The sequence below is a fragment of the Podarcis raffonei genome, chromosome 5 (genome assembly GCF_027172205.1).
Source record: "Podarcis raffonei isolate rPodRaf1 chromosome 5, rPodRaf1.pri, whole genome shotgun sequence".
Taxonomy (NCBI): Eukaryota; Metazoa; Chordata; class Lepidosauria; order Squamata; family Lacertidae; genus Podarcis; species Podarcis raffonei.
In genome coordinates, this window is record NC_070606.1 from 45,257,499 (window position 1) to 45,270,824 (window position 13,326).

Consider the following 13,326-nt stretch of genomic DNA (forward strand, 5'->3'; position numbering starts at 1 on the left):
ATTTCCTGTATCCAGAAGAATCAGCTATGCTGATGAGAGAGTTCAAGTTATTCACTTATAATATTTACATACAATTTAATATGGAAAATCTCTGACCAGTTTAATTTTCATTAAAGTCCATTTAAAATATCAGTATCACAGCATTATAACCAAAAGAACAAAGAAATATAAATTAGAAACAGTGCATCCATCAATAAAACATTCAGTGAAACATTAATAAAACAATAAAAAGATCAGTGTGGTGGACCTTATGAGCCAAGAAAAGCCTGCATAAATGAATGGGTCTACAGGAGGCATTTGTAACTTGCCACTATGACCTACTGAACAAAGATAAAATTCACATTAATTGCTCCATCTACTTTTGCTTCTAGCCTCACCCACCACTGGCTTATAGCCCTCAGAAGGTTGGCCAGAACAGAATACTGCCCTAGGGCTAAAAAGGATTCCCCACAGAGATGTTAAATAGCACTGCGGACAAGGTGATGCCTTGTGACAACTGGCAGTTCAGTTGCTAGGAGGCCAAAACTGGCCTTATAAGTAAGAGTGGTGTCACCATAAAGCAGTACCCCTAACTCATGCATGCAGTTTAAGAGGATACGATTGTCAGTGGTATTAAAGGCTGCTGTGAGATCAAGCAGAGGCAACAGGGTTGCACTCCCCCATCCCTCTCCTGTGAAAAAGTCATCGATCAGAGCAACCAAGCCAAGGCTGTCTCAAAACTAGGCATGAACCCAGATTGAAGTGGGTTGAAATAATTAGTTAGAATAGTGTGTCTCTATACACATAAAGATAACTCATAGACAACCTATACCCATCTGGGCTTAAACGGATTTAGCAATTGCAGATCAGAGGACATAAATTCCAAAAAGTATTGTGCTGTACAACCATTTATCCCAGAGTTTAATTGTGGACTGTTGAATTTATTTAAGAAATGGGGGGGGGGGGGGCTATGACAAGTGCCAACGACTGCTGGACAGATTACCAATTAATACGTTCCACAATGGCTATCAAGATTATACTTCAACATAGGCTTCAAGGAAGGAAACCAAGGCACAAAATGAACACTCAAGCCCTTCAAAATCCTATTAAGTGGGATTGTTTCCCAACACCTCTTAAGGACCATCTGCTCTCGGAGTTCCCTGATAACATCGAGGAAAGCTGGACCCAAGCTAAAGACATCCCTTATTGCAGCCTGTGAACAAACTATTGGATACCAAAACAAGAAACAGCAGGACTGGTTTGATGAGAATGATAGTGAGATTGAACACATTATTAAAAAGGAAGATCTTTCAGATCTGGCAGAGAGATGGAAACTGCGCCACTAAGAAAAAAACCTTTGCCAACACTAAGGTTCAAAGAAGAACCAGAGAACTAAAGAACACCTGGTGGATAAAAGAAGCTCAAGAGATCCAGCACTTAGATAACACTCATGATGCACAGTATTTCTTTAAGGCCACAAAGACCATCTATGTGCCAATAAATCATGGCATATGCCCCCTATGCTCAACAGATGGTACCATACTTCTAAAAGATAAAGAACAGATATATCGAACAGATGGAATGCTCTTTAATCTGAATAGGCTGAAAGCAAAAGATAAGGTTACCATAACTTCTGTCATAGAGCTTCAGTATGCTGATGGCAACGTAGTGTGTGCACACTCAGAGGATGACCTCCAAACCATCTTAAATATCTTCGCAGAAGCTTACAAAAACATCCAAAAAACCAAAGTGCTGTACCAACAAGCACAAAATAACCCCTCTGCAGTGCCACAAATACAACTCAATGGTGTAATGGAGAGTGTCAATCACTTCTCCTACCTGGACAGTTATCTTTCCACAAGCGCCAACATTGATGCTGAAATCCAGCATTGCTTGAGCTCTGTGAGTGCAGCTTTCGCCCGATTGAAGTCCAGAGTGTTTGAGGACCGGGGCATTCAGAGGAAAACCAAAATGCTTGTTTACAAAGCTATTGTACTACCAACCTTACTGTATACTCGTGAAACATGGGCCACTTATAAACACCACCTCCAGCTCCTCGAAAGATTCCATCAATGCTATCTCTGAAAAACGTTACATATCACTTGGGAAGACAGGCGAACTAATGCCAGTGTACTGGAAGAAGCAAAGATCACCAGTGTCAAAGCAATGATTCATCAACATCAATTTCGTTGGACTGGTCATGTTGTTCGGATGCCTGATTATCGTCTTCTAAAGCAACTACTCTATTCCGAACTTACAAATGGAAAGCATAATGCTGATGGTCAACAAAAGAGGTTTAAAGACTCTCTCAAGGCAAATCTTTAAAAAGTAATATAAATACCGACAACTGGGAAACACTGGCCTATGAGTGCTCCAATTGGAGAACAGCCTTTACCAAAGGTGTTGTGGACGTTGAAGACGCTCGAACTCAGGACAAAAGGGAGAAGCGTACTAAGAGGAAGGCACATCTGGCAAACCCTCACCTTGATCAACTTCCACCCAGAAACCTATGTCCCCACTGTGGAAAGATGTGTGGATCCAAAATTGGCCTCCACAGTCACTTACAGACTCATTGTTAAGACCGTGTTCATGGAAGACAATCTTACTTGGCTACAAGTGATCGCCACAGAAGAAGCTTTTTTGCAAAAATTAATTCACATGCTGCTATATTTCCTGCAGCTCATGGTGTTTCCTATTGGCTTATAGAAAATACCTTGGCCTGACAAATAATAACCATAATACGTAGTGGCTTTTGACTGATACTTCCGTCTGCTTGTTCATTAGCTATTTGTTTTGGCGTGCTTCAAATCTGGGGACGTTGCCAAGATGAACAGCAGCTTCTGCAAGACAAAGGCAAAGCCTTTCAGTTCTAAGGGAATAAGAAGCATATTGCTTAATGTATCTGTGCACACATTTTGCCAGGATTTCTATGTATAGTGGTAATCCAAGAAAATAAAATTATGAAAAGACATGGGAAACTACAGCTAAGAATTTGAAACAAGCAGTGTTAAAGGGGACTTCTGTTTTATTGGCAGATTGCATTTCAAGAGAAGACATTTGGGTCTATTTTGTCAAAGCCTCAAAACTTATTATTGCTTTTGAGGTTTCAGTAGTTCCCACTGTAGTTAGTTCCCACTGACAGCAAACTTTAAACATAATGTGATTATGAGTTGAGTTTTATGTTCCAGGTTGCTCCAATGCAATGAGAATTGCACAGGAGCAGAACTCTACTCCTTTTGACAAAAACAAACGAAGTGCAGCAAAGCATTATAAGAAAGATTTATGGTTATAAAACTATATTTAAAACATTTGTTCAAAGAGACTGCTAGAGAGGAGGCCTGTGGTACGAAATCAGTACTTGTGGAGACTGTCATAAGCTAGAAAGACCAATGAATTGACTGAATAGAAGGCAGAGCCTTATATATACTAAAATATTACCAATTTTGTATTTGAATGGCTGATGTGTGAAACTGAAACATATTAGACCTATAAGCATAAACTGAATTAGTTCTGTCGGAATGTAACCAACCCCACTTTACTTACAAGCTTTTAGTAGGTTGCAGATAGGGTGGCTATGTGTCCTATTTTACAAAGTTACTCCTCTTATTTAGAGATTTGTCAGAGGACAGTTGTCCTCTGTTTGAAGGAGTCCTCTACAGTGGTACCTCGGGTTACATACGCTTCAGGTTACATATGCTTCAGGTTACAGACTCCGCTAACCCAGAAATAATACCTCGGGTTAAGAACTTTGCTTCATGATGACAACAGAAATTGGGCTCCGGCAGCGCAGCAGCAGCAGCAGGAGGCCCCATTAGCTAAAGTGGTCTTCAGGATAAGAACAGTGTCAGGCTAAGAACAGACCTCTGAACGAATTAAGTACTTAACCCGAGGTACCACTATATTTGCAGGGCTCTCCAGTCCAAGTCCAGGGAGCACAAGTTGTCTGTCTATCATCAGTCAGAACCTGGACAGAAGACTGTTCATGAGATGTATTTCTGTTTAAGTAATATTTATTCCTAAATTTGCAAGTATACATAGAAATTAGCAGCAACAAATTTTATGCAAATCGATGTATTTTTTGGTGATGTCTTCATACTCTTTAACAATATGTGAATGGCTATCCTAGTTACCAGTCTCAGCTCTTAAGTATGCATGATTTTAACAGCTGCCCTTTTAATGTGAACAGAATTCTGTGTACCATTTAATTCTAGATTATTTGTTTGTGAACCATGCTGTAATTATACAGTGGTACCTTGGGTTAAGTACTTAATTTGTTCTGGAGGTCCGTTCTTAACCTGAAACTGTTCTTAACCTGAAGCACCACTTTAGCTAAGGGGGCCTCCTGCTGCGGCTGCGCCGCTGGAGCACGATTTCTGTTCTCATCCTGAAGTAAAGTTCTTAACCCGAGGTAATATTTCTGGGTTAGCGGAGTCTGTAACCTGAAGCGTATGTAACCCGAGGTACCACTGTACCACGTTCCTTATACCATGTTCCTTCCTTATGTCTTTTGATGCTGCTTCACTTCCTTCCCATTTTTCCTCTTTCCCATAGGGAATATTTGCCCTGCTTAAGCAGCCTTGTTGTCTTCTGCTTCACTCCCCACCCCCGCTTCTTATATGATTGTGATTGACTTTTATTCCTGCTGAAATAAGCCCCAAATTTAGAGGTATGCAGGTGCTATATGTCATATATCTGACTGTTGACCTGGCATCTAATACTCATTCCAGCAGCATATAGTCTTTTCTCAACTTGGATGATTTATCAGACAACCTGTAAATGGGTCGTTTTAGTTTGCATTGTGCTCTGCTTTTATTGCAGTGTCAATCTTGCTTTGTCCCGACCTTTCAGCTACAGTGAAATAGTGAAGTTAACTCTCTGTAACAATTGCATAAAGTCTCAAATGAATGCTTTTGATTACATGCCACTCCCTGTTTGTTCATTTCTCTAGAGATAAAATGCAAATGCATCTTTTTTAGACCAGTGCGAACATAATGGCTATATCTAAAGTGCAACTCTATATGCATGTGATTCCAAGAGGAAATTAGATTGTGAATGGGTGGAGGGATACTGCCATAACTTTCTGAATGTAGTATAGGAGTAGCCAACATGAGGCCCACCAGATGCTATTAGACGACAAATCATTGTGCCTGGCCATAGGCCAGGTGGCTGATGGGAGGGCATGACATTGGCTAATCCTGAGTAGATGAGCTCCAATTCTGGCCCATTTTGGCTCTGCCTGGGCCATATCCTTCACCAGCCCTGCTCCATGTGCTCCCCGACTTTGCCTGGCTGGACTATGTCTTCGAACTGTTACAAGATTGCTTGCCCAGATAGAGACTGGAGAAATGTGTGAGGGAAAGTGTAGAAACATCTGTTTTTTTGTGTGCCTTGCATTTAGCCTGCTGTACAAAGGTAAGAGTTGCATCCATTGCCCCCACCCACTTCTGTGCACCATTGGCATGCAGCCCCTGGAAAGTTGATCCTGGGGTTTGGGGAGTGGTGGGCAGATATTGCACCTGCTTTCAACAATGCAAATGATTTAACATATGAGGTGAACATTTTCACCGTATCTCTTCCCTCCTGTATTGCTTTGTTTTTTGCTTCAAGCGAGGAATTGCATAAGTAGGGATTGGACATTGGCATAGAGCTTCGAGCTCATGGACTATGTTGCCTCTGTGTTGGAGGACGGGGATATCATCATGTGAAGAGGAGCGCCACCCCAAGCTTCATGCTGATACATGCTTCCCACTTCTTTATCAAGTGAGAAGTTCCAGGGGCAGTGCCATTGGCTTAATTTCCTTTGGATGAAATAGCAATGGGGTAAAACTTTCAGCCCCTTCATGGATCACTGCCTTGCCGTGGCGAAGGGGCTTGAATAACTTAGAGAAGCTATGAACTATGCCGAGCAGGGCACCCAAGATGGACAGGTTATAGTGGAGAGTTTTGACCAAATGTGAGAATTGATGCTTTTGAATTATGGTGCTGGAGGAGATTCTTGAGAGTCCCATGGACTGCAAGAAGATGAAACCTATCCATTCTTAAGGAAATCAGCCGAGTGCTCACTGGAAGGACAGATCCTGAAGCTGAGACTCCAATACTTTGGCCACCTCGTGAGAAGAGAAGACTCCCTGGAAAAGACCCTGATGTTGGGAAAGATGGAGGGCACAAGGAGAAGGGGACGACAGAGGATGAGATGGTTAGACAGTGTTCTCGAAGCTACCAGCATGAGTTTGACTAAACTGCAGGAGGCAGTGGAAGACAGAAGTGCCTGGCATGCTCTGGTCCATGGGGTCACGAAGAGTCAGACACGACTAAAACAACAACAAAAAACTTTCATATATTTGCTTTATTAACAAATATGCAGGCAGCATGTAGGTGAAGATGTAAGCTCTCCTATAGCAGGCAGCAGATTCACAGGAAGTAACTTGTGCAGTCTTTGCAATGCTGTGCTCTAGTTTCAAACTAACTCTGGCTAAGGATTCTCAGCTCTCTATCTCTGTCAGTTCACAACAGCAAACTGCCCTCTCACACACAGATGTTCAGACACTCATGCACACACACTGTAGAGAACCAGTGTCAGACGCTGCCTCTGCAAGTGAATTTCCTATTCATAGAAAATCCCAAAACCGTTAAAGAAACATTAAGGTTCTTTTGTCAAATACATGATTTCAATCAAGTAATGCTTTTAAGCAAAACTGTAGTGATAGATCCATTTACTGTGATCGGGCAGCTCAAAATGAACCAGAGTGAAAATCTCATTTAAAAAAAAAAAAGCTAAAATTTATTTTTTTTGCCAGCTACCTGGTTGTTCACCTGAAGCTGTAACAGGGAAGACTAAAGATACAGCCCTGCAAGTTTGCAGCAGGTGAATGCTGGTGCCCAGCAGTTTGGCAACTTTCTTAAAGCGTTTCCTTTTTTTAAAAAATGGGCAAAAGATTAATATATAAATTAATATAGCACTTAAATCAAGGGAAACAGCCCACCCAACACAAGGTGAGATGAAATATCTGTCATGCAATTTGCAAAGTTGAACTGACAATGAACACCCTGTGATTTATTTTTAAGGATCATGGTCTACCTTCATTCTTAGTGAATGCAGGTGAATGTTCTTAGTTGAAAAATACAGCAAGAGCAACCTCAGAAACATATCCGAGGCAGATAGCTTTGTTAAAGCATGTTTGTTCCATCCTGAAGCAGAGAGAGAGGAATAGGAAACAAACCTTCCTTCCTGCCTCCACAAAGGTGATTGGGTGTGATCGGGCCTTCTCTAGCAATTTACAGCTATGTGGACATTAACCCCTTTGGTTACTAACTAGCACAGACATGCATTGTTGGGCTTGACTGCAAACTCTCCCACATTTTAAGCATTTCTGGAAAGCACAGCACAGAAAAAAGTAAAATAAGCACATACATTGTCTGGCAATAGTAAGCCTGCTCTCCTTTTCTTGTTGTATAGATCTGCCTTAACCGCCGCTGCCAAAATACCAGCGTATTTGGGGTTCATGAATGTGCAACAAAATGTCACGGACGTGGAGTAAGTATTGCAGATCCAATTTTTTACAGTCAGTCAACACCCAGCTGAGCAATGAAGTATTCATTGGTTACAGCTTTTGAAATCTATGATGCTTTGTCATATATCTGTCAATGTTTTTTTTTAAGTATCCTTCCAAAAAGATCAATTTGAATGCTCTTTTTAGTGTCCAAGAAAGGAAACGTGGTTTTTACCTAACACAGAAATACCTATGTTTGCAATATCTGTATATTTCTAAAAATTAATCTTCTGAGGTTTACAACATCATTATCTTTCTACAAATTGATGTTCTGTGGCTAAAAAACAGAATTTCATTCTCTTTTACATAATTTTGAACCTAACATTAATTCAAAAACTTCCTGTTAATGTTTCACATATTACACAGCCTGATTTGGGCCTCAAACCTGAGTTTTGTAACTGAGCTTAGATATTTTAAAAAATGAACACTTTGTTATTTATTTGTTTGTTTATATTTCTATATATGGCCCTTCCAACATGTTGCCAGGGCAGTTTACATTAAAAATCAATTAAACATTTAAAATATAAATACAACCTGCATAATAGACCAAAAAGGCAGGAAGATCTCAAAAACAACATAAGAACAGGCAAGCAAGATTAAAATTGTGTTGAAGAAGCCTGGGAATTTTGTTTGAAATGCCTCTCTCTGGTAATGATCTGCCTCAACCTGCAGATCTTAAAAGTGACTATACAATGTATTATAAATTATGTGGTCTCACTCCAGTAATTGATGTTAAGCATCTTAGTGTTAAACTCAGATGCCTGCCCTTTTGCACAAGTTCTCTGAATTCCTTACAACATTTAGATTAGCTCCCAGCATTTACCTGTTTTTATTGCCAGTTCTTAAAGCGTGAGGTCAGGTGGAAACTCAGCTATAATTCTGTGGATTGTGGATTCGAGTCTCACTTGATCATCCACTGATTGGCTTTTTTTAGTTTCTTCTGTGGACTGAGGAAATAACAGGCAAGTGGGCATAAATGACGAAAAGACAATAGTTTTTATTTTTTATTAATACAAAATACAAGTAGGGGCCCCGGTGTTCTCCCTGAAGAACTGCTTACCTCCTTTTGCAACTTCCAAACAATTCTGTGGCTACAGTTCCACCATTGCTTTCTAATTCTTCAGCTGACTTTTTTTTAGTTCCATTAGGAGATACATTTTGAACAAAGTTTCTGTGGAGCAGTGCAGCCTGCAATCACGTCAAGATGTAGTGTTTTCCTGTTTTAATAACTTTTAATTATTATTGAGTACAGTTTTGGGACAGGCAGTGAAGAGGCCTCATGTTCATGTACTGTTTTCCATACTCATGTGCATATTTCCCTTTGTTGTTAAGGTCTGCAACAATAAAAAAAATTGCCATTGTGAGGCCCACTGGGCTCCTCCCTTTTGTGACAAGGCAGGATTTGGTGGCAGTGTAGACAGCGGGCCAGTTAGACAATCTGGTAAGTAAATGACTTAACTGCAGAGCAAGCTTTATTATGAAGCAAAAGCCATACGGAGTTTGCTGTGGGCACCAAGTTTACAGAGGACTCCAGAGTTCGTGTCCATTTCTGGATTTCCTATTCCCTGGTTCGTTTGTTACCTCGGTCAGCTCTCTTGTAGATTTAAAAATGCTCGTGCAAGTGGTCTACTTATGTGAGCAATGTGATGTTGTGGGAATAAGCTCAAGCAAGATCACCGATAAAGTCTGTGCAAGTCAGGGCACACACTACTTGTGTTTTCTTCTCAGTTACTGCCAAACTATAGTAGCAATCATAGATGTGCTAATACAGGCATCCCCAAATTCGGCCCTCCAGGTGTTTTGGGACTACAATTCCCATCATCTCTGACCACTGGTCCTGTTAGCTAGGGATGATGGGAGTTGTAGTCCCAAAACATCAGGAGGGCCGAATTTGGGGATGCCTGTGCTAATGGAAAACAATGTTTCAAACTCTTGAAGAAGTACTTAATTATTCATCAAGATAATAGTTTAACCTGGGTGAAAACTGCTTTTTGCAGCATCATCAAAGGCATTGGTTGTCCTGGCAGGGCAAGATGTGCTAGACAAGGATGTTTTTCCTGCAACAGGCAGAGCCCTAAACAGTCTTGTGCCCCCTTTCTTTGACTAACTACTTAGTACTTAGGGCTCTACTACACATGCATTTCAGCACACGGTTTTAGTTTTCCATTTCCGCAAAAACATGCCTAGAGTACACACTATGAATTCCACAAGCTGCATTTTTTCTTCATTTTACAATGAATGCTAAGTGTATAAAAGAGCAAATAAAAAAGTTTGTTCCTTTTTTCTCCCTTCTTTTGTAAACAAAAGGCGTAAGCGTGGTGTCTGACATAAGCATAATAAAAGTTAATTTGGGGGCTAAACTAAATTTGGGTGGGGGGCGCTGGGTGGATCTTTGCACCTCAGCGGCACATATGCTAAAGACGGCCCTGCTTCCTGCAGTTGTGAGTGGATTTTCCCTCTGTGTGAGAGCTTGTTTTTTCCTGCTCTTTTTCACTATGCCATTTGCTTGAACCTGGGAGTGCAGATAGACACCAACCCATTCCTGCATGTGCCTCAAGCTGGAAAGGGTGGTGGTGATGGAGATGACAGCCTGGGTGGTGACTTCCCAATCCATGGACTTGATGGTGTTGCTTCAGTTGCCAGGTGTGTGGTCTCCTGCCACCATCTGGTGTCATGGGGACAGCACCACTTCAGGTTTCTACAGCAACAGCTGCACCAGATTTGGTTCACCTGTGCCTGAAGTTCCACAGGATTTGACTTCCCTCTTTTAACTTTATCCCATGCTCTGATGTCTGTGGCTGTACTCCTAGTTTAACTAATGTGACAGAAGAATCCAACCTACATTTACATATACAGCTAGGATTTGGCTTGGAAATGATACCGCTTTTGTATGAACAGTGCTATTGAAAAGCAAATTAGATTGCGTTTACTGCATACCAGTCCCTGTAATGAATTGTAATGCTGAGCTTGTGACATCATAATAATATCCATATCAATGCAGTGGCATTACAATTTCATAGCAAGATATAGCTGACTAAAGGGGGAACTGTAAGAGAGAGAGACCTTTGCTATAATAATCACACACACAGGAGTTCAACAAGCAAATTAGACCACAGTACTAAACTCATTTCAGAGCCGTCCTATGGACAGGGCCAGCTCCAGCTTTGAGGGGCCCTCACCACTGGATAACTTTTAGCTCTACTTGAGTGTAAATAAATCAAGTAATGTACATGCATGTGTGAAACAGCCCATATTTCCAAGTGAATAATGAATTTAGTCTGCATACACACTCCCATTTTGTCTGCATCTAGTTCATCCCCACTTGTTTGGGAAGCGGTATGCACATTGTGTTCGCCACAATCCATACCTGTCCTGTACAATGATGTTTCTTATGAAATACTGTGTTTTGGCTGATTTCCCCCTACCTAAACCTGCTTTGATCTACATTAAGAAAAAGAAATCGTCTAGCTGCATTTTAAGCCAGGAACGTGTACCATAGCCGTAGTATGTAGGGATGTTAATCTATATCATGGTTTTGTGTGTGTGTGAACTGTAAGCTATTTGCAGTAGCTAGAAAAGGGAAACTGATTTCATGTAATTTGTACATCAAGATCAACTACCTTCATTTTACGCTTCATTTTATTTTTAGAAGAGCTGCATTTCACATTAACATGTCCTGCTACTTTAACAATCTGTTTGCAATGACAAAACTGTGCTTTGTAAATTAGGGGTTTCTACAGAAGCTAATTGTTCTTTTACACTTGACCCCTTACTAAAGTGGCTTAAATTATTATCTGAGCGTTTGCATATCAACTGTGTCTGATTAAAAAAATATAGAAATATGGCTTAAGTATCTTAAAAACATTAAGTAAAGCTTAACGCTACAATAAATCTGTTATTCTTTAAGATGCCTGACACAAAAGTTGTTTTTTCTGCAATGGACTAACAAAGCTACGCCTCTGAAAATCTGTAAATAACCTGGTGAGCTTTACTCAAAACTATTTCACACACTTGCTATATCTTTCTGACACCTCAAATAATATACAAGAGAGTTATGTGAAGACAAATTATTTTTAATTGCTTATGCTGAGTTCCTTGCAATTGGTTTAGTTTTTACTGCTGAAGCTCTGCCCTGAAGAAAAGTGCAGTGGGATGTCGTCCTGTTACCCATTTTCTCCTCTGTTTCCTATCAACCCCCATTAATATTTACAGCAGATATACCAAAAAAGAGGGCAAGAATAGGTATGGAGGGTGTCAGTGCTGAAACACAGGACCTCTTCTTGCTATGGAGCAGCGTGGTTGCCATTTATTTCCCCACAGTATTTTTGCATGAAGTTACTAAACTCTGCTATAGTAGTAACATGGGATACGAAAACAAAGTTGAAGAAATGGACTCATCTGAGAAGAGCCACACCATTTTCAAGGCGGTTGAGGTGGGTGGGGCCCACAGTGGTAGTTTTGCCATGGCTCCTGCATGTGATTCCTCAGTTCCATATAATTTATGCATTCCTACATTATAGGAGCAAAGAGGATGGAGACAGAGGGGAGCAGCAACCATGCCACTTCTCCTAATATACAAGTTAGCTTAGTAAAGCAAAAGATTTGTTTTTGACTGAAGGTTAGTTATACTGCGGACATCAGGTAGACAAGACTGGTCTGGTCATAAGAACTGTGGATTTGTTTGTTTGGTTTCAGATAAAAGAAGCTTAATAATAGGGCTACTCGTAACCACCCTGTGCCTTCTGGTTGCTGGTTCACTTATGTACATCAAAAGGAAGATCTTGATTAGATTGTTCTTTATTAATAAGAAGACTACAATAGAGAAACTAAGGTATGATATAGAAGTACCCTCTTTTGTAAAATGAACCATGATAGAGATCACACAAGGTTATTACACGCTGAAGTCTAAAAATCTTCAATGACAGCAGTGGGAAAGGCAGCTTTTCCTCCTATGGCTGCTGCAGATGAGAAGATGGTGCTTCATATTGAGATTGAGGATGTTTTGCTTCTCCCAAGGGGAATTGTACTGGGTGCAGAGAACACAGCTGTCCCAAGTGCTTACATGGGACAACCATTCTCTCCCCCATACAATTTCCGCTGGGAGCAATGGAATATCATCAAGCCTTGTTACTCCCACAGGACTCTCCGTTCATTTCAAGGCACACGATGACAAGGAGTCCTGTGCTCTAGCACTCGGGCTTTTAGGTGACTGGAAACACTATTTCAAAGGTTTTAAAGGGGGGAATAGGGAGAGAGAATGGAGGCATGCGAACATTTAACTGTGCTTTTAGGTGTGTGCTTCTAGGTGGGTTTTTAAAATTCCACTTCAGAATGGGATGGGCTTAGTCCTGTCCCCTTTGAGAACTGGGATGGACCAGACTCTTAATGGGTCTGTCCATCCCTGCTCCAGGCAAATAAAAATTTCACCCTCTGCTGCTTACCCATGCATCAAATGGGGGCCATTGCCAGACTAGCACAGGTGGCGAGGCTCTCATATGAGAGGGTTGTTTCAGAAACCTACATGCTTGCCTTTTTCTCAGGGCACTTCTCAGATTGCATCAAGGCCACAGGGACCTGCTATTCAGACACACCCTTCTTTTTATTTCACTTTGTGGATAAGCAGTTAAAAAGGGAAGCTTGCCTTTATTTTGTCCTGCTTAAAATATTGAAACCTTGGAGTAGCATTGTTGTTTCTAGTCCACTGAATGAACCACAATATCCATAGCTGAGGTCATTACAGCTTAAGCACCAGCATCATTAGAAGAGTCTCTCGGGTGTTGTAAAGCAGCATTTCCAC

General features: G+C 40.9%; 1 protein-coding gene across 5 annotated transcripts in view; it reads left to right on the forward strand.

Annotated features, from left to right (window-relative positions):
- Nucleotides 1-13,326, forward strand: part of ADAM12 (ADAM metallopeptidase domain 12) — a 177,999-nt gene that overhangs the window by 157,077 nt on the left and 7,596 nt on the right. For 4 of the 5 annotated variants that reach the window (XM_053388910.1, XM_053388911.1, XM_053388913.1 and 1 more), the window contains 3 exons: nt 7,436-7,513; nt 8,862-8,970; nt 12,225-12,360. In XM_053388910.1, the coding sequence (XP_053244885.1) occupies nt 7,436-7,513; nt 8,862-8,970; nt 12,225-12,360 (323 nt within the window). Of the gene's footprint in view, nt 1-7,435; nt 7,514-8,861; nt 8,971-12,049; nt 12,361-13,326 lie in introns of those variants that run through there. The other variant, XM_053388914.1, reaches the window with a different exon arrangement.